The sequence below is a fragment of the Manis pentadactyla genome, chromosome 7 (genome assembly GCF_030020395.1).
Source record: "Manis pentadactyla isolate mManPen7 chromosome 7, mManPen7.hap1, whole genome shotgun sequence".
NCBI classification, from domain to species: Eukaryota; Metazoa; Chordata; class Mammalia; order Pholidota; family Manidae; genus Manis; species Manis pentadactyla.
Window position 1 is genome coordinate 108,023,946 of NC_080025.1, and position 27,451 is coordinate 108,051,396.

Here is a 27,451-nt window from a genome sequence, read left to right on the forward strand (position 1 = left end):
CCATTCCCAACCCTTCCTTCAGTCCTCCCTTGTATATTCTAATGTCTAGAGCTAACTCCCAAAACAATGAATAACCCCTAAGAAATCACATAGCTGTTTTCTTTAAGCCAGCATTTTCTAAACTGTTCCTTGTAAAAAAGTGGTTGACAAGATACCATTTTTAGATGGGCTCCATGGCCAAAGGTGTTTGAAAAATACTGGATTAAACAAAATTGAACAAGATTCTTCCAAGCCTTTATTATACCATATGTGTTGAGTCTCAGGGATGAATATGGTATTTTTGTGTTTTTCAACTTATATTGCCTTCTTTCTCAAGCAGTATTCCTCAGAAGAGTTTGAAAATACTTATTCAGATGAGCATGAGGAATACACACACACACACACACACACACACACACACACACACACACAAGAATTCTGGTTCTTTGAGATTCTCAGAATGAAACACAGAAGTTCAAATACTGAATGAATTTTCCAGTGGTGGCTATTGCTTCTTGATAGTAATTAGATATATAAAGATTTGGATTACTCAACAAGATCATTAGGCCTCCATTTAAGGCATTATAGCCACAACTGATAGGACACTAGAGCAGTAGTGACACACTCACATACCTTAGCTACAAGCACTAACTACTGTGTAAAGCTATTGAGTACTGACATCTGGGAGAGGCAACAGAAGAACATCTTTATATTCCAGTGATTACCTCCCAAAAAACATATATGCAGGATGAACTTAATTCCTGGGCCACAAATTTGGATCCACTGTTTGTAGAGTGCTTCACTAAATTTCTAGCATTTCTAACATATCATCAGTAAGAACCACTCATTCCTTCATCTTTGTAGTTACCTTTTTGTGTTAATCACTGTTACTTTTGCTCATTTTTGTATTTCAGGATCTAAGTCCCTGTCTGACCAATAGACTAGCAGAGAAAACATATAAACTGACACAATTTAGTGATACTGTGATGGAGGCATGCATAAAGTATGTGAGATCATAGAGTAAGGTAAATACAAGTAGGGAACTAGAGGAAATAGCATTCCAAGCAAAACGGAGTAATATTGTCAAAAGCATATACAAAGCAAAGAAAGTGAAATACAGAGTCCCTAGGCTGAACAGGCACCGGGAGCCTCATTTATTTAATGCCAGCAACTGTGCTAGAGTCTAGGAATAGTTGAAATAAAATACACTTTTACCAAATAGGTCAGTCTACTGGTGAAGACAAAAAAAGACACTTAAGGATGATAACAGTGTGATAAATGCTATGACAGATAATTTGCACAAGATGGTGTGGTAGTACAAAGTTGACTTAGGAAATGTAAGCATAAGCGAGATCATTTAAGTTGAAAGGCCTGTAGGCCATGCTAAAGATTTTGGACTTTATCCTGAATTATGATGAGCCTTGAAATTTTTCAGGAAGGGAAGTGACATGATTAGATTTGTACCTTAGAAAGACACTGATGACAGGATGAAAAGCAGGAGAGATTGAAGCAATTAAAAGCAAACATAAAATAAAATAAAAAAAGCAAAAATACTTTTACCAATAATTCAGTTTTCTATACTATAGACAGCAGACTCTGGCTAGATTATAATAAAAAGTACAAAAGTATTTTTAAAAATTCTATTCTACATATGCAGAACCCAGGAAATAAACAGATTTGAGACACTGAGTCTGCCTTCAGTGAAGGAACAAGTGAAAGAACACAGAGGATACAGAAAGTTGTCACTTGTAGCCTTCTCCCTTTCTGCATGTTGTCATCAAAATTGGGGTTAGTTTGGAAACAAAAGTTTCCCACTCCATGGTGAGTGGGAAAATGAGAGGGTAACTGCTACCAGGATAAGATATTTATAAACAGCTTAGTACTGCAACTCTTCTTTCACCACCCACAAAGAAAAAGCAGATACTCAAGCTGTTTTGTAGCAGACCCCATTAAGACAAGAACCTGAGAATGCACATTAGGCAGGTTTTCAAAGGCAAATCACTAAAAGTTCTGTTTCAATGAGTCATCAAGGTCATACCTTCTTCCAAGGACATATAATCTGATGGGGTAGTCTGTCCCTCACTGTAAGAAAAGTTTCCTTGGAACATAATAGAGAGCCCAGATATAAACCCACACATATATGGTCAATTAATATATGATAAAGGAGCTGTGAATATACAAGGAGGAAAAGACAGCATCTTCAACAGCTGGTGTTTGCAAAACTGGAAAGCTACATTTAAGAGAATGAAACTGGATTACTGTCTAACTCCATACACAAAAGTAAACTCAAAATGGATCAAAAACCTGAATGTAAGTCATGAAACCATAAAACTCATAGAAGAAAACATAGGCAAAAATCTCTTGAATATGAACATGAGCAACTTTTTTCTGAACACATCTCCCCAGGCAAGGGAAACAAAATAAAAAATGAATAAGTGAGACTACATCAAACTAAAAAGCTTCTGTACAGCAAAGGACACCATCAGCAGAACAAAGGACATTGTACAGTATGGGAAAATATATCTGTCAACAATTTATCCAGTAAGAGGTTAACATCCAAATGTATGGATAACTCATACACCTCAATGTCCAAAAAACAAATAACCTGATTAAAAATGGGTGGAGAACCTGAACAGACACTTCTCCAAAGAAGAAATTCAGATGGCCAACAGGCACATGAAAAGATGCTCCACACCACTAATCATCAGAGAAATGCAAATAAAAACCACAATGAGGTATCACCTCATACCAGTTAGGATGGCTACTTTCCAAAAGGCAAGAAACAACAAAGGCTGGTGAGGATGTAGAGAAAAAGGAACCCCTCCTATACTGTTGGTGGGAATATAAATTGGTTCAACCATTGTGGAAAGCAATATGAAGCCTCCTCAAAAAACTAAAAATAGAAATACCATTTGACCCAGTCATTCCACTCCTAGGAATTTACCTGAAGAAAACAAAATCCCTGATTTGAAAAGATATATGTACCCTTATGTTTATTACTGCACTATTTACAATAGCCAAGATATGGAAGCAACCTAAATGTCCATCAGTAGATGAATGGATAAAGAAGATGTGGTACATATACACAATGGAATATTACTCAGCCATAAAAAGAAAAGAAATCCTCCCATTTACAACAACATGAATCTAGAGAGTATTATGCTCAGTGAAATAAGTCAGGTGGAAAAAGATAAGTACCAAATGATTTCACTCATTTGTGGAGTATAAAAACAAAGCAAAACAGAAGGAACAAAAAAAGCAGTAGACTCATAAACACCAAGAAGGGACTAGTGGTTACCAAAAAGGAAAGTGGGCACGGAGGGAGAAGGGGTTTAAGGGGCACTATACATCACAATCACAACATAGGTAGGTCACTGGGATGGTAGTACAGCACAGAGAATACAATTAATGACTCTATAACATCTTATTACATTGACAGACAGTGACCACAGTGGAGGAGGTGAGCACTTGATAATATGGGTGAATGTTGAACCACTGTTTTGTGCATGTGAAATCATCATAAGATTATATATCCCTGATGCATTAACAACAACAAAAAAAGCTTCCTTGTTCTTGAGAAATGGCCTCACTTCTCCAAACTCTTTCATAAAACTACTATAGAATGTACTAAACATAAATCAATCTTTTAAAAAATCTTGTAACTTAAGGATATCTATGAGAGTTTATAATTTGCTATGTAGAAAATCATGTCACTTAGGGATAATTTAAAGAAGGATGGCTTTTTCCTCCCCTTTGTTGTTTAGATAACTTAAGGTCTACCAATATAAAATACCTTCATTGCTAGCACAATTAAAACTTAGTCTTAATAAAATTATATGTCAAAATAACCTGCTATCCTTCTGCACAGCAAAGGAAACCACCAGCAAAATGAAAAGGCAACCTACTGAATGGGAAATGACATATCCAATAAGGGCTAATATCCAAAATACATAAAGAACTTTTGTCACTCAACACCAAAAAATCTTTCCTAACTAGGAAGACAAAAATCAGACTTTATTTCCTAACATAATGGCAATGAGCCATCTAGGTACATACTTTGAATATGTGAACTCAATAAATTAAAATGGAATGCTCTGCCATAGAATGTTGTGTGTCTTGTTTCAGTGCAGGAAAAAGTTGTCCAAGTCAGCAAAATGAGTCCTTTTCTTCTCTCTGTTTTAAATACTTAATTTTACAGTAACTGCCAAATTACTCCTGGTAGCATCAACCTATTAGGTAATAAAGAAAATTTAGGGCACTGTAATACACAAGCAAAATAGTTTTTCAGTTACATAGGTGTAGAATATGTTAATGTCAAGTAACATCCTAACTCTTAAGTAATATATTTGTAATGGAAATGGCTTGAGAGATATCAAACACCTTTAAAACATGAACTGTTTCTTGCAGATTTTTTTCTCAACCCCCATAGCAACTACACTGTTTCACTAATAGACACATTTTTTTATAAGAAATCAAGAATATGTCACTCTTAATGTTTTATTATTATTAAGACAATATGTTTGAATTCTGTAAAATTATGACTGAACTCTCAGACTCTCACCAGTAGGAACCTTGCTTGCTCTGAGGTGCCTTTCTGGTGACTCTCTCCTTCCCAGAAGGTGCCTGGTCTGTGCTTCCCCCTCAGTATGCTATAGGACTTTCATTGACAGGGTAAGGCTAATTTTACTAATGAATAAAATAACATTAATGTGTAATCTCCTGAGAGTGAGCTGTTCGCTTAAACACCTGCTTTTTGTTGACAATACCTTAGTTTGGCGTTTCAGTTCCTCACACTGAAAGAGAATAGGCAGGTTGCTTGGGGAGTCTGATGCTCCTTGTTTATTTTGAAAGCATCAGTTTTGCTTGAAGATAAGCAATTTACATTTTTCTATATTCAAATAAAGATATATTATAACATATAATATAAAATTCGCATGAATGTAAGATGAAAGGTAGATTTGCTCCTACTGATTTCCTTATTTTCTTTACACCTCTGCTGTTGGGTTTCCCTCTTAGAAAAGTTTAAAAACATTCTCCTGACTTGTCAAGTTGAATATACATTTTATAAACAATTGCACTGAAATGCTTACTTTTTTCCATTGAGTTTTTGTGCTTAGGTTTTCCATTAGGTTTTTTTTCACTTATTTGGAAAATTAATTGTAACAAACCAAGCTATTTGGCCAATTAGGCTGCATGTTAAGAAGCTGTTATCTTAAGAATTTTCAGTTAACACAGCTGGTGAAAACTCTTAAGCTTTTCTGTGATTAATATGTAGTGTGGCAGAAGCTAAACAATTTTACATAATAAATGACACAACTGGATATATAACATGACATGAAATGGAATCTTGATTGATTAGCCACAGTATTTTTGGGCCAGAAACTAAGAGAGGTGTGTGGTCCTAGAAAGGGCTCTCAGGATTATTTAGTGTTTTTGCCTCCCTCCTTTCTCTTTCACACACACACACACACACACACACACACACACACACACACACACACACACACACATATGGAAAATAAGGCAGACACTTTGCAATATTCACATGAGTATGTAGTATCGGACAAAAGTAAGAATATACTCATTCTGCACCATAATGTGCAAGGGAAGCTTCAAAGGTCAAGTCCATCTCCCTCCTACAAAGCAGTATTCCTACAAATCAATCACAAAGCAAAGAACATTTTTAAATGAAGGCAATGCTCCCAGTTTCTTAGTTACATTTATATGTCTAACAAACTTATTTAAGATAGTAATTCTTTTAACTGCTAAAATACATTTTGCTATTGGTTTGCTATATTGTCTCAAGGTAGTATAAAGATTAACAAGTACATCCTCTGGATTTCTTTTGTATGCTAAGAAGGAAAGAAAATAAAGATATTTTATTGCAGATATTTGACATATCAAATTTTTTGCAAACTTATCTGCACATTTCTTCTAATAACTACCACTTTTTAACATCTGTTCTTCCTCCATACTAACATTCCCCAATTCTTAATCCCTCAACTTTCCTAACTGCATCTTTTCCCCCAGAGCTTACAATGCAGGATGCTTGGAACCAAATCAAAGACTCAAAATGTTTTCTTCTATATAAATTATTTTGGTGGTTTATTTTCACTCAGATGTTTGACTTGAAACATCACTTCCTCCTATATCTCCACTTTATGTCACAGTGTGTGGCTTTTTCTATTACTGCATTTACTACTTACTACTGAACCTAGTGAACACAGCTCATGTACCACTGTTACAACAGAAAAGCAAAGGTGGTTGCTTGATGAGAACTATTCAGTAGAAAGGAAGCAGGGAATAATCTTTCCATTTTAGCTAATCCTTATCAATGTTTCCTTCCATTATGATGGGTAATTAAAAACAATGTTTGCAAATAACAATTATTTTGAAAAATATAAACTCTTAGGAATAGGAAAACCCTGGATACACCACTACTTTGTATTAGGAGGTTTTGAAACCATTTTCAATTATTTTGCTTCATTTGAAAATACTTAAGTAATTTTAACACTCTTGTCAATTCTAGACTGTGTATACTCCATGTGAAATAGAAAAGAAACAGGTGAAATGCAATGGTGAGGGCAGTGGTAAACAAGAAAAGGTTGAGAGCTGGGTTGGAAAGGGTGTTTCTGCTTTGTTCTCCTGGCAGAGCTGGATGGGCATGAGGAGATCAATCAACCACCTACAATGTTGTGGATGGCCTGTTTGGGGAGCTCTTGTATTTGCTTCTTTCAAATATTTACTCTTTGTAAACTAGGAGCCTGGTTTTGACCTTGCTGCTCTTCCTAAGGTACTAATTAACATGGTACTGTGAGTTGAGACTGAAGCTGTAACTGAAAGGTGAGGATGGGTGCCATAACAGGGAAAAAATAAATAATGTCTTAAAGCTTATAACTGTCAAAAAAAATCCAGTAACTAATAATCACTATTTAATAGGTGTATCATAAAGCACAAAAAAATATCTTCCAAGTCCCTATAATAAGCTTCCACCCAAGACATGAATCTTTGCCAGCAAAATGAGAGGATCTTTTGATGGGGTACATTTTTGGGTGTAGCAGTGGCCTAGGATTAGAAAAGCCAGGTGAAAACTGTGCTGTGAAGCAGAAGTATGCTAGAGCCTGGTCATATGACTTGTTGAGAGCTGACTGAATTTTTATTATTTTTAATTTCAAAAAATTATTTAAACATTATTATTTACATCAAAGTCAATTGACGTTACATTGCTTGAAACTAGTCACGGTGTCTGTATTTATATTTACATCATAGAAACTGAGAGCTAGTTTGCCAACATACCACTGTGTGGTGGACAGCAAGAGTGCTTTGGATAGACTTCTGGTTCTACAAGCTCAGAAAAGTTCCTTCACTTCTCTAGTTTTTTTCAACTGGTAATGCTACTAGTATTGGCACCTCATGTCAGGGACTGACGTTGATAACAGGTGTAAAATATTCAGCATATCAAGTAATGGACAAATATTAGGCATTCTATCAATGCTAATTGTGATTTGTCACACATTGGTAGTTTATGTGATGTTGTCCTTAAATGTCAAAGCAGTTTTAGTAGAATAACAGAGGAGCAAGGGTTCTGAAAAAAAAGGGGGGGGGGGAATGTCAACAATTTCACAATAATATAAATATATGGAGAATTAGTATGCTTTTTTTGTTGACTCTTCTCCAGCTAATCTCAATGCAAAATTTCTACTAACTCAGCATACACAATTTACTTAATCTTCTATACAAGTATCCTATAACTAAAAAGTGTTAGAGAAGTACTATGATTGCAAAGAACCCCACGTTTACAGTAAATATTAACCCTATTGTATAAATGTACAGCCTAGGCTCAATCTGTGAGCAGTATCCCCTGGAATTATCCAACACAATAGCCCTTTACAAAGCTCTAAGAAGCTAGACCTTATAACTGATCAGGAATCTCAAAATGACAGCAAATACAGCCCATTGAGCTGTTTTATTTGGACGGTATAGAGTTTTTGTTCTTCTTTTTCCAAAAATCTGAATATAAATGCCTTAATTCTACCATTCCTCATTTCTTATACCCATAAAGTCTAGAGAAAAACAGAAGCAAGCTTCCAAGAGTCCTTTCCCAGTGAAGTCACACAAGATGCAATTAAGTTCTCCAGCAAATACATTGTAAGAACATAAAGAGTTTTCTACCAAGTAAACTTGTTACATGTCAATACACATGGTTTTTACCAGGGGCTAGTCACATAAGCAACCCTATGTCTAGCACATTCTAAAATTCCAGACTCCCAAAAGGAAAAGAGATGTTTGACATGAAACAGACTGTTCGCACAGTTTAGGCACAGCAAGCTACTCTATCTGTAGGGTAAGTTTTATTTCAGTGTAGGAAATTGTCTCCCAGTTAAGTTCACAGATGCCAGGCTAGGGTTAATCTTGCAAGCAGGACTTTCCAAGAATGGCAGTCTCAGACCTGCTCTGTTAACTCCATTTGCACACCTACCTGTAACTTCTCTTCCCTGACAGCCAAGGGGAGCCTCATTCCAGGGTCTCCACCTAACACTTCAAGCTCTTCCTTCTCTCACCCAAAAGCTCCCCATTTACCAACTACAAATGATCCCCACTGCTCCAGTTAAGAAAATAATTCAACTTTTATATAGCCAAACAAAAGTTGATTTATTTTCCCAATATTATTAAATATCACTTTACCAATCAGAGCTTCTAGTTAGCATGAGCTAGCCAGGATCTACACTGAGATATGATTCCTACCAGAGGTGGAAAACGAGACACTTTAACTACCCTTTGACTTTGTCACATGAATATATAATTTTCTTTTGACTGTTGGAAATACTGAAAATTATTCAATGACTCATTACTACCCTGAAGACCCTTCTCATTTCTCACTTCCAATCTTGTTTAACAACGTTCTGGGTGTAGGCTATATGGATTTAATATCTACGTTTCCCAAGAGTGGTCAGCCACCAGGGACTAGGGCAGAAAGTGTATTGGCTGCCAGTTCACTGCTCAAGAGCACCACCAAGGATCCGCTTCTTACCCACTTGTGAGGGTTGACCTGACCCTGGACAGCGTGCAGCATTCTTTCCAGATCCCTCCTTCAGCACCCAGGAAGCACTGCACTCTTTCCTGGAAAGGTCCACAGCCTCAGAAAACAAATATTCTCAGTTTCTGTCAAGTTTACACATACCGATACTGGGGGAATTTGGGGGTTACTACAGCTGTCAGCAAGGAGCTGAGCAGAGTTCAGCAGGCTCCACCTGGTGTTACAGTCAAGTCCTGTAGCCCATGCTAGACTCCATGAATCCCCTCAAGGGCCTGACTGCCTCTTAAGGAACCTACTGCCTGTACCAAGAAAAAGTAGAACTCCTTGACATTGATGGGGCAACTAAGTGGGAACAACCGGAGCCTAAGCGTGGCCTTGGTTCCACTGTAGTGGACTTACCTACACCTAGAAAGTTTAGCATTGTTCTGCCAGTCTGTGTGCTGAAGAGGACCATGGTCAGTCTCCAGTAACAACAGATTGCCTTAGAAGGATCCAGATTGCAAAATGGGAGACTGTCAGCTAGGGGTTGGCAAGGCCTTGACGGTGGAGGCCAGAAACCAATGGGCTACTTGGCCATTCTGGCCCTTTTGTGCAGCATATTTCTGAGTCCTGAGACCAGCCTCAAAGCTGCTGCTTTAGCTTAATAACTGGAAGAGGGGAAGGATATATGACATTATGTCATAATTCACTTAAATGCTAATTTAATTCACTTAAATAGGAATTTAAGCATCTATTTATGGAAGCCTTGTTCTGATGACTCTCCTTTATTTGATTAAAGTAGTTTAAATAGTACATTTGGCATTTGTTCAGAACATTCTTCCAAATGGTGGCATTTGAAGTACAAACCACTAGGATTGCTAGTGCTGTTTAGAAATTTCAAGCAACCTAAGTATAGGTTTTATCTTCTTAAGCTGGAACTAGGTTAAAGTAAAGATTGTAGAGCCAGGCCAGCAGTGTCAGTGCTCAGTCTGTGGAGCTGCTGCTCCTTCCTAACTGCCTTCCAAGGAAATGAGAAAGCATTCGTTTTGATCTAATGGTGGGAAATCTCTTCCCCAACTGGCAGGGCTTGGGGTAGGACTCCAAATTGAAGAATACTGGTAAATAAATCTCAGTTATCTCTTTCAGCACTCAAGGAGGAAAAAGCAAATAGCATTCTTATAATTATCATAAACTTTAGATAAGTAAAAGCCCTGTTTAATCAATTGCAATTTCCACAAAAAAAAAACCCACAAAATGACTTTCAAAATAGGAATAAAAACAATACCTGCTGTTTTAATTCATATTCAGCACAATCTCAGCACATTTAAATAGAAAGTGAATGCCCATTAAAAAAAATAGAAGTAGAAAAGCTTTCTTCTAAGAAAGAAAAATAAATAGCAAGATTAAAATTATTTTCATTTTAAGCTTAAGATAATGAATTCAATAGACTAGCCACATTCCATGTCATTCATAATAAATAACAAAAAAAATCTGCTTGCCACAAATCCAAAGAACTGTATATTGCTGGAAAAATGTAAAATAGGGCATGCACCACAGGCAAGTGGAACCATGCGGTTTTACTTAGCCTGCAAACAGATTTTTGATTACTGACAAAGCCAAGTTGAATCTAGTTTATTGTAAAAAACCTATACAAAGTTTATTTAACCAAATGTAGTCTGCCTCTATGATCTCTCTCAACACTATGCCTTACAGATGAACATCAGCCAATTTCTCCTCAAATATTTCAGTGGATTTTGAAGTATTAATCCCCAAAACACACAAAACTACATGCCAAGTGTCTAAATTGAGTAGTTTGGAGAATATTGCTCATATCATTCATGATTTGCTAACCTTGAAGATAATTTTTAAAATTCCATTATTTTCTTCTTTAAATGAGAGCTTGAATATTTATTGGATGATGAGTAACAATTTCAGTAAAGCATTAAAAGGTTCATGGGCAAGTATAAATTCCAGGTGTACAAAATGCCTATAGGGCCTAAGGAAGCTAGGAATGTATATAACAGGAACCAGAGTTTGAATGCTTCATCTAAGGCATTCAAAATCAAATAACGAACACAGTATGGGCTACACAAAACTTTTAAGTTCCAAATGAAAGCTTGAAACCAGAATCTGAAGATTTTTTTCCCTAAATATACTTGCTTCCTGCCACAAAGTCTATGTAACAGATTCTTTACAGATTTTAATTAATGCAAAGTAGCTTACATACAGGCTATGCCACTCACCTGGAGATTCCTTGTCACATATTTACATGTCCTGGGTGGGAATTAACTATAACTGTAAATAACTGGAATATTTTTTAAAGTCTTTTTTTTTTTCTGCTTTTTATGGGATTGAAAATAATTGTTTTAGTTACATAAAAATGAAATACCACTACTGAAGTACCATTTTACCTGCTTAAGAAATCGATCAGATGCATTGCTGTGCTTGGCTAACACACTTGGCAGAGAAGGATTAGCATATTCAAACTGAGGATTGTAGGTATAGTCAGACTTGAAGAATCTCAGTTTTTCTTTCTCCAAGTTGATGGGCTTTATAGCAGTCAATATACAAAATTTCTTTCCAGAAAAATCATCTCCTTTTTCAAAACTTCTAGACAGCTGCGGCTGCAGCTTTGACTTTGGAAGAGTAGAGATATGGCACTGCTTGACCTTGTTTTTGGGTTTAGGTGGCAGTACTATGCTGTTCCCTGTAACAGAGATATCATGTATAAACTTTACAGGACTGGACACTGAACTAGTGACAAAAACAGCAGGCTGCCTTTCTAGGCAGTACCAAGTGCTACTGCTCATCACAGGCACTGGGGCTTTCATCTTGCGAAGATCTTTACTACGAGAAGAACTAGGAGATTTGCTGGGTTTTCTATATCTTTTGGAGTAGGTGGAGGAAGACTGTTTTTGTGAATGATGCTTCTTTTCCTCTTTGCTCTGTAGTAGGACATTGTAACTGCTGGTTCCAGTTGTGAAAATGTCCTTTAGTATTCCAGAAGATAAATGTAAAATGCTTCTTTTGCTGTCAATGATCAATGACTCTTCTGCATTTAGAATAGACTTCTTAGCAAGTTCTTGCTCAGGCCAGTGAAGCTTTTCTGTGTTAATAAACAAAATCAAAACAAAACAAATAACAAAGATACCATATGAAGTAAATTGCTTATTATATGAAAAATATTCTGTGAACTTTATAATTTCTCAACAATCTTTAGAAAAGACATTTTAAATATTAAAAGGAGATATTACCAAACTTTGGTCAAGCTAGACACAGTCACTTCTATGTAAGTGTATATATGTTAAATTATCTATAAAAACCCCAGCCTCAAACCATTTAGATGATCAAAGTTTAATATAGATGTGAGGTAATATACAATAATATGAATACTCAACTCTATCAAGAAATGTGATTTCATAGAAAGGATATAATTTTCAATAGTATTACCAATACCAAAGTAAAATCCAAGGCACTTTCAAGCCCATACAATCTTGAAATCTGATGCTATATATAAAGGCACCCATCAGTAAGAGAAGAACAACACTGTCTTACCTCAAAAACCAATTTTTAGATTAAATAAATGATATGTGTATATTCAATTCATGTTTTAGTATTGTCATTCAATATTGGTTGATTTTCTTAATTCTAGGCTATAGGTTAAGATCAAAGAAAATCAAGTATTTTTCTTGCTAAATCTAAAAAACATAATTACCATTACACAGATATCAGATGGCAAAGTAAGGAGAGGTCAGCTTTGCCTTTAGATCTCACAAGTGCTTCAAAGAGGTAAGAATCACTTCATATATTGTTGCTCACATACTGCTTTAAAACTGTGTTGATTTGCATTCTTTCATTCCACAAATACATGGAATAGTACTAATTGGGTAATGGTTCTAAAAAACATCTGTATACACTGTTCCTGCTTTCAACCAACTTCTAATCTGGCTCTGAAGGCAAGGTAGTCCTATGAAGATCTGAACAATAATACAAGGGAGTATGAGTTTAAATGTGAAAAGATATAGACAATAACCTAGAATTAACAGAAGAGAAAAATGTGAAGAGAACAGATGAGGTTTCAGGTAGACCCTTAACAGCTTTCAGATTCAATTCTAAACTGACAAAGTGTTTGAGTTTGTCTTAAACCCTGCTTATTTGAACTAGACTCCAGCCCAAATTCTATTTATAAATCTGAACTCTGACCAAGGCTGCTTATAAACCTTTTCTAAATCTTTTCTGCAAATGTGACATGATTGTCTCACCCAGTCTTTGTTTCCAAGTCTCATGGACCCTTATGCCTCAAGCCCTCAATCTTTGGCTCCTCCTATGGAGGCAATTTCAATTCTAGCTGACTTTGACAGCTGCCTGCCTTGCCAAGAAACAGACATTTTTTTGTATTTCAATTTTTTAAAAACTGTTTATTCACATCTGTCATTCAGTCATTCAAAATGATAGACATTCAGGGATCCCTTCTATAATAAGTAGTAATAAATAATAATAATAGCCACCATTTGTTGACATGTTCATTTGAGTTTGAGATTTCAGCAAACACTGTGTAAGATAAATTCTAACCGAAATAAGCAGGCGACAAGAGGCAACAAAGGGCCAGGCAGTTTATTTGAGCGCAATACCAGGCGAGGTTCACCAGTCTGAAACACAGGCTGGAGAAGTCGTGCTCAGCGGGGAAGGCAGCGAGTTTTTAAAGAAGCTAGGGGGAGGCAGAGCTTAGATTTACAGTGGCATGAGGATTGGCTAGCCTAAGGCACATTTTTCAGGTTGGGAGGGGGCAGCAGCTGGGAACTTTGGCATGTCATCATTGGCCGACATGCTCACCCCTCCCTCCGGTGCCTCCAACCTTACACATTGTATGTACATGTTATCTTACTTAAGCCTCAGAGATGTTAGGTAATTTGCTCAAGGTTATTAATTGATAAAGTTATAAACAGCAAATCGTGATTTGAATGCAAGTATGTCTCATTATAGTCCATGCTTCTTCTATTATGAGTATGGTTACTCATTCAAATAACAGACATTCAGTATTAATGCACTGCACTGCACCTTTTCTTCTTCTGCACAGGATCTGGCACCCCAGTAAGACATAATTTGAATAGCTGATGTACTAAGATAGGTACCAGGACCATGTTATTCATGTCTTTCTTTCCAACATCTAGCGTGGTATCTAGTAGATATTCAATAAATGTACACAGAGTAAATGAATGAATGAATGAAGTGATGATCCTAAATAAGCCTTCTCCAGCCATTCTAGATAAGAATTTGTGGTTCTGGGACCATTCTGTATTTCTATGAGGGGATCACTGCAGAAGTGTAAATATAACAGAGAAAACCCTGAGTAGTTCTCAACCAGAGGCAGTTTTGCCCCCCCTCACCCCAGGGGACATCAGGCAATGTCTGGAGACATTCTGATTGTTGCAACTAGGAAGGGGTACTACTAGCATCTTCTGGGTAGACAGCAGGGATGATGGTGTTAAACATCCTTTGACACATAGGACAGCCTTCTACCACAAAAATGTTCATCCTAAAATAGCACCAAGGTAGAGAAACCCTGTCCTAAGTATAAATTTTTAAAGCTCAGAAGTAATAGGGTTTAAGGTAAAGAAACAGTACCAGGTCAAAGGCGGATAATAAACAATGCAAATATGTAAAGTACTTAAAAGTCCTTCTAGTTTACATTGTGTAGGCCAACATGTGAAATTTGAATTCTAGTTCCTAAAAGACAACATAAAGTATGAACTTGTATGAGCTAAATAAAATGTCTACTACACATACAAGCTGAGAGGTAGGAGCTAAACTGCACAGGGTCATGTTGAAGGTTGGTTGGACAAAGAAGCCATTTAATAAATGCTAAACCAGCCAAGATAAAAAGAACAAACAAAACTTTCATCAAAGGCTTGTAGGTCCTAGTTCCCCAGGGGTTTCAGATTTAAGTGTTGCCAAATGATAGTCAGAACTGGACAGGCTGGGCAAAAATAGGCAAAGGAACACCAGAACATAGTCTGCAGTCCAAATTCCCATAATGTCAGTTTTCCTAAAAAGACAACACAAGTTTAGGAGACAAGAGGTGGTAACGAAAGTAAGACTGAAACAGATGCTGAAAAGGAAAGAAGAGCAAGAGAGCAAGAGAACTGAGATAAGAGTAAGGGTATCACAAACCTAGAAAAGTCAGGTAAGGACGAGGCTCACCTAGGAAGGTAAAGGGAGGTAATCAGGATCTTTTCTCAGTCCTCATAATAAAAAGGGAAGAGGTTACATCAAATTAAAATCAGTCAATAAAATTACTCTAAAGAATTCCTAATTTTGATGGTTTACTACATGTGTTATGCTGATTTAAAAAAATGAATATTCAATGTAAAAACAATTTTTGGTCCTAGGACTTAGTAGTTCTATGACCATAGAGCTGAGCTCATAGATTTGTTTTGTCCTAAAGTATCAGTTACCTCTAAATTCATAATTTTGTCCTCTTTCAAACAAACTACACACTTTAGGATACTTAACAAAGTCCTAAACCATATGCCAAAACACTCAGAGAGGAGTGGGGGTGGGAGAGAGGTCACTGTGTGTGTGTGTGTGTGTTGGACAGACCCCTTTTTCTCCAGAAGCTGCATCATTTCCGTTTACTTGCTAATGATCTACCTGAGAGGCTTAGCATTAGTCCTTTTTAAGCTCCCTCTGTTGATGAGTAAAGTTTGGGGGGGCCACTGATTCATTTCCTTAATGAGCGACAATCCTCCCAATGCTGATGTCCCATGAAGTTCATAAAGCTGGAGCAGGTGGTCAACCAACTCATACAAGATTGATATAAATTAGTTTGTCAGAGTCACACTTATCTTATTTTAGTTATATTTAAAAGTATCAGAGAACCTAAAATACTGTTTTTAACTTTAAATACTATTGTTGAGGATAAAACTTTAAACATGCCTAAGAGCGTAATAAAAGGCCAATAAAATTTCATTGAAGAGCATCCTAGTCTCCTAACTCCTTTCCCGAAAAAATCGAAAGTTTTGAAAAAGCATAAGCAGGCTTCTTTGGGGGAACTATAATTCATTTTCCCTCAGAAAAGTAATAAGGTAATTAAAAATCATACTTTCTCATATTAAAAGTCACTAATAATGTAACGTTTCAGCCATCAGCAATCTACTTCACTATATAACCTTGGAATAATGAAAATAATTGGTTGATGAAAGAAATCATTCACCCCAACCTGATTTTCATTTTGTCAAAAAAAGGAAAATAGTATTACATTAAAACTGATACTCAATGTATTCACAAGCAGGTGAACATACTGAAATTACCAACACAATGAAAGCTTAATTTGTATCTAGAACAGGAGAAAAGGATACCAGGATTCCTGGCTTCCATTCCCAGCTCTTTCAATGACCTCTCTGTAATATTAGCCTAATCACTATACCCATCAGAGCCTCATGATCCCCATCTAAAGGAATGGGAAAAAGAGGAGAACACTGCTCACTAAACTCTTAGGGTTTCACAACTGTGAACAGGTAAGGTTTCACAGTAATTATGAGGTCCCTGGCTGAAAGGAAGATTAGATCATCAGAAACAAAGCCTGGTGGAAAATACCATTCAACCAATTTTGACCTACAAAATGGCAATTTCATATGGTTCACTAATACTTATGAATCCTGAGAACCTGGGATAACCTTATACCACAAAATAATCGGTTGCTTGATTACAAACAGAAGAAAATAATCCCCAAACATAAACACTTTAATTTTATCAAGTAGTTCACCATTGTGGATAAAATAGAGGTTCCTGTGGCCAGGATTCTCACCTGGCTCTGGTTGGCTAGCTCACTACACACATGTGGGCAATATATTGTTATTGACTCTATATAAAAGAGCCCTGCCCAGTGCTTGGCACGATGCAGTGGTATGGCTGTGGAGCAGAGCAGAGGCTGGAGTGGTGGCAGTGCCAAGGACAGAGGCCCAGAGGATGGCTGTGTGGGATGGCTGTGCAGGCGGAGGGGCTCAGAGGATGGCTGTGCAGGATGGCTGTGTGGGAAGAGGGGCTCAGAGGCCGAGACCAGCTTGCTGCATGCAGACTTGCTCTGAGTGGAGGAGATTTTAGTGACTGACCTGCCACCATGGAAATAAAGTTGGGTATAACTCTTTCACCCCAAGAACTTTCTACTGTCATTTCTTTGGTCACACTGAATCCATAGTGAACTTGCTCAGGGCTGAAACCCATTGGCAAGACAATCATCACTTAAAATCAAATAATATAAAAAGTTGAAAGGATGAATTGTGGTATATTCACACAATAGAATACTATATTGCAATGAAAAAGAGTTGAGGTGGCAAGCGACAATATAGACAAACCTCACAGACAATATTGAGCAAATAAAGCCAGATCAAAAGAGTACATCCAGCATAATTCCATTTATGATGTAGTTCAAAAACAGGCAAAACTAATTTATGGTATTACAAATCAGAACAGGGGTTACCTCTGAGGAAGGGGTTAAAATGTGGAGGAAATACCAGGGTACTGGGGGGCTAGATGTTCTGTATTTTGTTCTGGGCAGTGGTTACGTATATACAAATTCATCAGGCTGCACATTTAAGACTTGTGCACTTCACTGAATATAAGTTACAGCTTAATTTTTAAAATAGTATTAAAAATCAGTTTCTTTGAAAACATGTTTATTGCCCAATTTGCATTATAAAAAATTATATATATAACCTACAAATTATCTCTTAATTCAACAGCACACAATATAGTTTCTCAAGGTGAAAAAAAGAGATAAAAGGCACTGTTAATGTCATTCAGGAACTGAGAAACTTTACTGTACTTCAGGATTCCTAAAAATGTCATCATTCCAGTTAGGAGCTCTTCAGCATTACCCTATTAATAATGATTCTTTATAATGTGACACTGTTTTTTGGTCAGGAACTGGTGTTTTTTAAGCTAGAAATATGGGTATTCTATAATACCCAAAACGGTGGTTATGTAAAAGAAACAGCTTTAAACACCATCTAAAACAACAGTGAACATGCCAGAAAACAAACTTCCCCAAAGAAACAGCTTTAAACACCATCTAAAACAACAGTGAACATGCCAGAAAACAAACTTCCCCAAGGCTTTCCACTTGGGATGAAGACAAAACTCCTAACCCATGGCATATGAGTCACTCTTGGTAGCCTCTCTGGTCTCATTTGCACAGTGTTCTGCCTTAATCAGTCCACTCTAGCTTCCTTTCATTCTGTCAATTGCTTACACCATTCTTTCTCCAGATACAACACCTCCTCACATGTTGTTCACTTTATGGACAGCCCTCCCCACCCCTATGTTACATTAATTTCTACCCATCCTTCAGTTCAAAATCATTTGTTAGGGAAACCTCTGAAAGGTTCTCTGAAGCACCTGTCATGGCTGAAGTTTTACATTTATTTATATGATGCCCTTCCCTAACACTGAAATTATAAGCCACATTATGGCATACATCTATGTTTGTTTTTACTCACTCACTGCCCTGCTTATGAAAGGATAGCCAGAGAGGTAGCCAAGGGAAGAGAATATTTGGGAGGAGAGACAGGATATACATAGGATTTGAATGTCTGGAGGTTGAGGAAAAAAATCATTTCGGGATGGAATTAAAAAATGAAGCAACTAGTGAGGCTGAAGACAAATTTTAATGTCAAGTGCCTATTACTACAACAGGACAAACAGGAGCTATAGGCCTAAATATATTCATTCCATATGGCCAAACACTGACCTTAAAACTTTAGTTTCCAGTACTTTTAAACATTCACTTTGGTTACAAAGAAGCTTCATTCTAGATGACTCATTAATTACTTCTTATATCACAACAAAATACAGGCAATAGGAAATGATAAATTAACATAATCTTATATGGCTTCTGACAGCATTTTGTTAATCATTGAATGAGCCCAATGTCTCTTCTGTTTTGAAAATGACAATTTTATGGTCAAGTAAAATATCTTTCCAGGCAAAATTTATTTACAGTCTTGCCTATGATAAAAAATTTTTTTAAATACCTTGAGTAAACTATCAAATATGCTACGAATGTTAAATGAATTCATCATGCTGAACTTTGTGGCTTAAATCAGCATACGGTCATTGTAACAGTGTTCTGACTTTTCTAGTTGTGAGAACATGTCTTTGGAATGCAAATCCTCATATTTGAATCTTGGCTGATTATGGATAGATGTGACTTTGACCAAGTAAACTTTTTTGTGCTGTAGTTTCCTTAATGTAAAATGGCATAATACTACTACATATTCATATAGCAATATTCCATGGAGTAATGAAATGGGAAATATTTAGAATCATTAAATTTGTTGGATTTCCAGGGTAAAATGAATATTAAATAGTTAATTCTACATTTTATAATCAACATTTTAGTGTCATTAGTATAAACCATCTTCTTTAAAAAGCTGTGAGAGGGCAAAGAAACCTTTTTTGATTTGATTCCATTTCAAACAGCACATTAGCACACACGTATTTCTTATTTTCATTTCCTCCTCCAATAAGTAGTTCCACCTGGATATTAGATAATGAGTAAAAGGCCAAAAGTAGGTAAGATATATAGGGAGTGATTTCAGAAAAAATTGCATGAGTCCTGACATAAAAAAGACCAAGTTTGCTCTGTATTTATAGCTATTTTAAAGCTGGGGGCAAAAAATAACAAGGATACGTTTCCATTAGTACTCAACTCTCACCACAGTCAAGTTCTGCTAACAGAAGAACATGGGCTTCTTCAAAGTCAATGAATAGTGAGAGGTTAGCAAGGGAAAAGGCAGCCTGTTTTCAGTTAAACTTTTTTCATAAAGATTCTGGATGTCCAAATTGGGCTTTCTAATATGTCAGTGAAACTCAGGGTACAGGGTTCTGGAACTATCATTTTAAACAGTCAAGTACTATATAAAAGAAATAGAGAAACTATTTTGAAAAACACTTCAAACTATGTTTGAAAACTGGTCAGTTATTTTTAAAGGGGCTGTAAATTTGAGGCTTGAATTGAAGCAAATGGCTATTTGAATTTTTATTGAACTATAGAAATTAATTGCCAAATTATCTATCTCAAGGTATGCAATATGCAGAGCTGGACTGATAAAAGTATTGCCACTAAATTACGGGAACAAGTTGAGTTAAGAAGATTGGGTTTACTATTTTATAAATTATCTCTCTGCAAACTTCCAACTCTGCATTTTGAAAAATAGGAAATCCACTTTGTATTGCTAACTAGTTGGTCAGAATACCCACTTTCTAATACTGATACTATCAAAATCATCTTCTCTCTCTACAATGATTATTATGCTTTGGGGAAGTTATTTTAATTGATGTTATTTCTAAATCTTTATCTAATAACTTTCACTTTGACAGAATCTAACTATAGTTTTTCTCTAAGGCAGTGGTTCTCAGAAGAGGTGGAGGTGGGGTTAATTTTTCTCTCCAGGCATTTAATGATGTCAGGAGACATTTTTGGCTAAAACTACTTGTGGGTGGGGGCGCTGCTACTATCATCTAGTAGGTAGAGGCCAGGGATAGTGCTACATATTCTGCAATACACAGGACAGCTCTCCACACAAAGAATTATCTATTAATTCAATGTTGATAGTGTCAAGCCTGACAGACCGTGCTCAAAGACAGAAAGTTAACTTTCAACATTTTCATCATATTTTAAGATGAATAGCATCTGTATCAAGTCATTTTAACAATCTAATGCCAGTTTATGTTGTTTCTTAGACCTTAGATGCTGTAACTGTCTATACTTTCTGTCAACATAAATGAGATAAATTACAGTAGTAATGTCTTGATTGCACAAAATCAGTTCCATACAACATAGAACATGAAGTAAAACAGTATAAAATTAAGGCCATAAATACTTGCATTTGAAAAGAATTTAGAAATTCTCAGAAAGAAATGGTCTGCTAAGTACTAAATGCCTTAAAGTAAAAAATTTTGGCCTTATTTTGACACTAGTTTGAGGATTAGGCATTTTCCTTTACTCTGTTCTTAGTCATGTTACTGGAGGACTACAAACCCTATTTTGCAAAAATATACAAAATCAAATGTCAGAATGATGGCCTAGGAAATTCTTCTAATATTATGTAAGATAATTTTTAAATGTTTAATATCCATGGTTATTTTTTTAAAATAAAAAAGCCAAGTAAACTTTCCGACGTGGGGTCTGAACACCCGTTTTTTACGGTTAGTATAATACATACTATATAGTGACCTGTTAATATCAACTCAGAATGTTCTCACTGACTTAATAAAAGCATACATATAAATAAACACAGAATAAATACTGGTATATAGGGATGTGTTTTTTTGCTTACCTCTGATTTTTTTGAACATTCTAGAAAATTAGACCCCAGTACACTCTAATGCCTAATTACATGCCTAATATGCATTGAAATGGTATTTAACGAATGCAATAGGTTGTACATTTGTAGGACCAGCAATCTGTCCATTCTAATTCACTAGATTCCACAGCACGTGTTAATTGACAAAGGGAAAGGGACTGTTCTCGCTCTTCTCTCCGCACGTAAAGGTGCACCCAGCACTGCTCCAGGCGCCAGGGTGAGCGCACCCCGAGCGCAGCCCACATCCTACCGTTACCTTGGCCTCTGTGCTATCAGGACCCCGACGCGCCTTGCCCTCACCAAAAGCGGCCGGGCGGACACGGGTCGCCCCTGCCAGCCCAGGGGCTTCACTCACCCTGCCCTGCACTCACCCTGCCCTGCACTCACCTGTCACGCGAATGGACTCCAGCATCGTCCCGCCGAAGTCGCGGGCGTCGAGCTCCGCGGACGCGGGAGGCGAGGGCCGGGCGGGAACCGACTGACTAGGTCGCCTCTAGTCTCTGGCCCGGGATTCTGAGTCTGGTCGCGACGGAAGGTGGCTTTCAGCGACGTGGGGCAGGGTAAGGTGGGTAAGGACGGACGAAGACTTGCGGCTGTGAGCTGCACTCCCTCAAGCCGCAGGTGTTGGAAGGTACACACGCCGGCCCTACGGTGGGCAGCCGCGCTCGGAACCCGCCTCCGTGACGTTGCGGCTCCCCCGTTGCTAGGAAACAGTCATTGCAGTCCGCGCGCTACGCTTCACGGAGCTTGCGCGCCGCTTGGGGCGCTCGCGCACCGCTGGCGGGCTGGCAAGAGAAGAGGGGAAAACTACAATTCCCGGCGTGCGCAGCAGAGGCCCTGAGCTTCGGGCTGTGCGGGTTGGGGCCCTGGGTTACACGCATTTTGACTGATTATCCCCATAAACATTTGTGCGTTATTGAAAGGGCTTAACGCAGCGATGGCTTCACAGGAGAAGCGGTGGTGTGACACGACACTTAGCCCCAGCTTGGGGATTGCAAAGCCAATCTCCTCCGCCCTTTCGTTAACTTAAAAAGTGAGGAAAAGCTAAAACAACTTAGGTTGAGGTGGTAATAATAAGCACCTTCATTATTCGAGCTTAAATGTATTTTATGAGTGTGCAATTGATAGGGGCTGAATGATGTTTTTTGGTTTATTGTTTGTGGGAAACGTAGAGTCTACCGTTCTACAAACTTTGGGAGCCCAACGTGCAAGGTTGTGCGACAGGCCTTGAGTACATAACAAGAAAATGAATTAAGTCCCCAGGAGCTTAAGAGTCTAGCAGGAGCTCTTAAGATAGTGTTGGCATTGTCAATTTGCAGAGCGGCGTTTTCTCTTTACGCTTCCTAGGTTGAGATAGGACATAGAAATAAGTTGGACGATTTTTCAAACTCAGGAACAAAAGAAAAGTTGAAGTTACGTCAAGAACTTCAATCTAAGAATGACAGGGAACATCTGAAAATTTGTATCTTTTTCATCAATTATGAAGGAACAGTGGAAATTAAACTGTATCACAAATAGTGAATAATCCCAGATCATATTCTGTCAGAAAATTCTGTGAATACTATCTTCAAAATATATCCAGAATCCAGCCATTTCTCACTATCACCACTGCCACTATTCTGGTTCAAGTCACCACCGTCTCTTGTCTGGATTATAGCTATAGTCTTCGAAATTATCCCTGTATTTCCACCCTTGCTCTCTTGACTTTATTCTCAAAACTCAGTGGCCAGGGTGAACTATTTAAAAGTCTAATAATGTCACTTCTCTGGGCAAAACAGTTCAAAAGCTTCCTTCCTTAGCTATGAGGTCTTTTATGACCTAGTCTCCTGCTATCAATTTTATCTTATCTCCCACCACTCTCTATCCTGGTCTCCTCCAGGCACACTGACTTCCCTGATATATCCTAACTATCAAATACTATTTCGCCTCAAGGCCTTTGCAACTTGGGATTTCCTCTGCCTGAATGTTCTTCAGATATTCACAAAACTTTCACTTCTTTCAGGACTTAAAACCTAAACGTCATTTCTAAATGAGGCTTTTCTTAGCCACTCAGTTTAAAATTCCCCTCCCTTCCCTGATTTCCTATCCCCTTCACTGATTTTCTTTTCCCCTTGTCGCTTAACATTATCTAATTTATTATATATTTTACTGAATTATTTGATTATTATCCATCTACATCCCTAGAATAAAATTTCTGCAAGTGAAATTATTTTTGCTTGTTCACTGCTGTCTTCCTAGCATCTAGAATAGTGCTTGGCACACAGTAGGTCTCAATAAATATTTGTAAATTAACAAATAAGTAGATAATAGAAAATGTCCATTTTAATGGTAACTCAAAGAAAATAGAATGGTATAAAATGGATATATAAAGAACAAATCTTTTTTAAGTTAAAGCACTGGATGTAGTAATGAGCAATGAATCCTTTGCATTCATAAGAGTAGTTATTCTTGCAACATATGTCCTAAGGAAAAAGACCTAAATGAACCTTACATACCTAGCTTCCCTATATACCTAAAACTCTGAAACCTTTCTAAGTTTGCTATAAATACATCTGTTACCCCTTCCAATTTTGTAGATTTTAAGTCATTGAAGTCTAAGAACTGTAGTTCTCAAAAAACAAACACTCCTAAAATATGTTTTCAAGTCATATGTTCAGCATCTGTGTGAAAAAATTGACTCTGAAAGTTTATACTATAGTATGCTTACTCACATCCATTTGCATTGTATTTTGAGGACCAAGATGTATTATTTTATTCATTCCATATGTATTTATATACAAGGCTCTGGACTTAGTGCTTTTAGGATACAATAAAAGACATGAAACTTGTCCCCAAGAAACTTACTGGCTAGTAGGGAAGGTTTTATACACACATATGCATGCATAATACAAGTTAGAAAATGATGTGCACTAAAGATACACCTCCATCTTCAACATTCCATTCAACTTAAGAATTCCAAAAAGAAACAATTTGATGACCCTGTATTAGCCCACCTAAAATATTGTTTTATTCTTTATTTTTAAAATTACTTTTATGTTCACCCTACCAATATTTCTTTGTGGATCACTTTGATTTCTAAGTATCTTTAGTGATAAGTGTTACATAAAAGTGCATATCAATTTAGTCAAAGCATTTTTAAAAGGTATTCTTTGTATACTATAAGGCATTGAAGTATTCTTGCTAACAAAGTCGTGAATACAAAGAGTTTATCTAATTCTTACAAAACTAGTACTGTCATCAGCTCCTTTTACCATTTGCACCTATGCAGATATGCGTCCTCATCAAGTTTGGTGCATCTGCTTTGTTAATTATTGATTTGTGCTACGCCTGCTTTAGTGTTTCCATTGGGTACAGCATCTGCAGCTGTTGGCTTGGCTGCTTTTGAGTTGTCATTGTTTTTACATACCCACCAGAACAATGAACAATTCCATCTTTCTGAGAAACTATTCTGTATATCTGTTTCTATATAAATCATTAATATTGAGACAAAAGAATTGATGTGATTATCAGTACTATTCCATTTTCAAAGCTCTGATTGCAAAATAAAGTTAAGAATTTATTAAAACTGCTTTTAATAATTTAGGTTTATTTTTAAGTTTGCACTTCCCCCCTGTTAAAGTTTTTCTGAACTCAAGTTTTCCAATAACAGCCACAAATGTTTTTGTAGTTTGCAATATTATACTTCACTTTATTTTTACAGTCATTTGGATGTATGCTACCAACATTACATGGTAGATCATTTTGATTTCTGAATTTCTTTAATAATGATTTCCATTCAGTTTTAGAAACAAAAATGATAGGAAAATAGGAATTTTGATAGAAATATTATTATTATCAGTAACTTTTGTTTCATTAGCTTTCATGTTAATCTGTACATTCCATAGTCTGTACATGTTACATGGCAAACTATTTATAGTGAATAAATGGAGTTTGGAGATTTAAAAAAGTCAGTCAAAACATCTTTGTTAAGAGAGGCTTTTTTTTTTTGGAAAAAGATACCGGTTTTTTTAAACACTGTTCTTTCTAAAGACTTAGAACACATTTGCTCATTTACCTTGAATGGGGGATTTAGGTAATAAGAACCAAGGATGAGATGGTGTAGACTGCAGAAGACTGCTAATAGGTATTGCTAGTGTTAGTGGAGAACAATTAACTATAATACTTCACTTTTTACAGCAAAAGTTAATTTTGCTAGGAACAGATCAAGTACATATTATGCTTGAAACTGAAAAAAAGTTTAATTTCTTAAGAAGTTATCATAATAACTCAAAAGAACTAGAACATTACAATAGTATTCACTTTAAAATGTTGGATGAGAGTTTAAGAGAGTGAGGGGAGGAAAAGCTTCTAGGCAATACTTTTGACTTCCCTTCCTGTTATATTGGAATCAATTTATAACACTATGTCATTGAAAAGACAGGACTTGAGGAAAGCTAATCTGCAGCCTGCCATTATAAAACAACAGAGTGGTTCTAGTTGCTGACACTCAGTTCTAACAAACATTAACAGAAGCTTCAGGGCAAGTTGTAAACAGTGTTCCTTGACTCATGAAAGAAAAAAAAATGCCAGAAATAGTTGGTTTCTGTGGCTTTTAAAACAATTTTCAGTGAAGTTTGGATGCTTTCAGGATATCTGTATTGAGAGAATGAAATGTTTTCAGTATGTTTTTTTTCAGGAGAATGAAAAGCATTAAGTGGAAGCCAAATAAAAGAGGTAAAACTGCCTCTGCCTTTTCACCTCAGTAAGAATGGTCAGAACAGCACAAAACCCCTGGGAAACAATTTCTCTCTTTTTTTTTTTTTTTGGACAGAATGTTTTGTTGTAAGTGACTGGAGGGGAAGGATATTTTTTAATTAGACAAAACAAGATATTGCCCATTATATTTTGAAGAAACCAAAATGTACATTAATTTACTCCTTCTACAGATATTTAGTAAGTGCCTACTATATACAAGACAAAAAGAGAATGTTAAAGACATGACACCTAACCTCAGACTACTTATTGATAGTGGATACATACATATGTAAACATAATGTATATACATCAACCAGCCCTTGAGCACAAACATCAGGGATGCTGTGGTGAGTAAATCAGATAGAGTCCCAGTACTCTGGGAACTTAGAGTGGGAGAAACAAACAACAATCAAATGAACAAATGATGCAATTTCAGATACAGATCAGTGCTATGAGGTACAGTAAATCAGGGAAGTATGCTAGATGGTAACCTGGAGTAAGGGGTGTCAGGAAAGGTCTTTTTAAGAAAGTGACTTTTGAGCTGAGACTTGAAGGACAAAGTCAGCTACAGGAAATTGGGGGAGATAAGCATTCTAGATAGAGGGAAGTGCAAAGGCAAAAACCTTGAGAATGGAAATGATCTTGACATGACCCTGGGGCTGTATGAAGTCAGCATGGTTGGAGAAAAAGTGACCTGGGGTAAAGTGGTAGGAGAAAATATCTCAGAAGTAGGCAGGTGTCAGGGAAAAGAGTTTGGACTTTATTCTGTGTGCCAGCAGAAACCACTTTTAATTTTAAACAGGGCAGTGATATAATATGGTCTTTTTTTTAACATTGTATTGACTCCTCTGGGAGCAATGGATAAATGGGTGACAGTAGAAGTAGGGAAACTAGACAGGAGACTATTACAGTTGGCCAAGTAAGAGTGATGATGTCTTTGAGTGGAGTGGAAACTATAGAGAGGAAGAAAATAAGACCCAGCATATATTTGGAGCAGAGTTGATCATTAGGTTGGTTATATGGATAGAACAGGAGAAGAGGAAGAAGGAATTGAACATGATCCCTAGATCTTTGGCTTGAGCAGTTGGGTTGAGAGTGGTGCCATTTGTGGAAATGGAGAAGAATGGGGAAGAACAGGTTTAATAGGGAAATCTTATTTGGATATTCTGTTTCATATGCCAGTTAGAAGTCTAAGTAAAGATTCAACTAGGTGGCTGGATATTGGAGCTCAGGGAAGAGATCAAGCTAAAGAAATTGGGAAGCCATCACTATATGGACGGTATTTGAAGTCAAAGGGACTGATGAGATCACCTACAGAGTATATGTAAGCAGACAAGAGAGCTCAGGGTAGAATTTA

At 36.8% G+C, this 27,451-nt stretch overlaps 1 protein-coding gene across 1 annotated transcript in view; it reads right to left on the reverse strand.

Annotated features, from left to right (window-relative positions):
- The window catches only part of MATCAP2 (microtubule associated tyrosine carboxypeptidase 2), a 43,975-nt gene extending 21,836 nt beyond the window's left edge, over positions 1 to 22,139 (reverse strand). Inside the window, exons 1-2 of the mRNA XM_057504655.1 lie at positions 21,748 to 22,139; positions 11,407 to 12,101 (exon numbers count right to left, since the gene is read on the reverse strand). Coding sequence (XP_057360638.1) covers positions 11,407 to 12,101; positions 21,748 to 21,772 — 720 coding nt within the window. The 5' untranslated portion in view covers positions 21,773 to 22,139. The remainder of the gene's footprint in view (positions 1 to 11,406; positions 12,102 to 21,747) is intronic.
- Between the last annotated feature and the right edge of the window lie 5,312 nt (positions 22,140 to 27,451).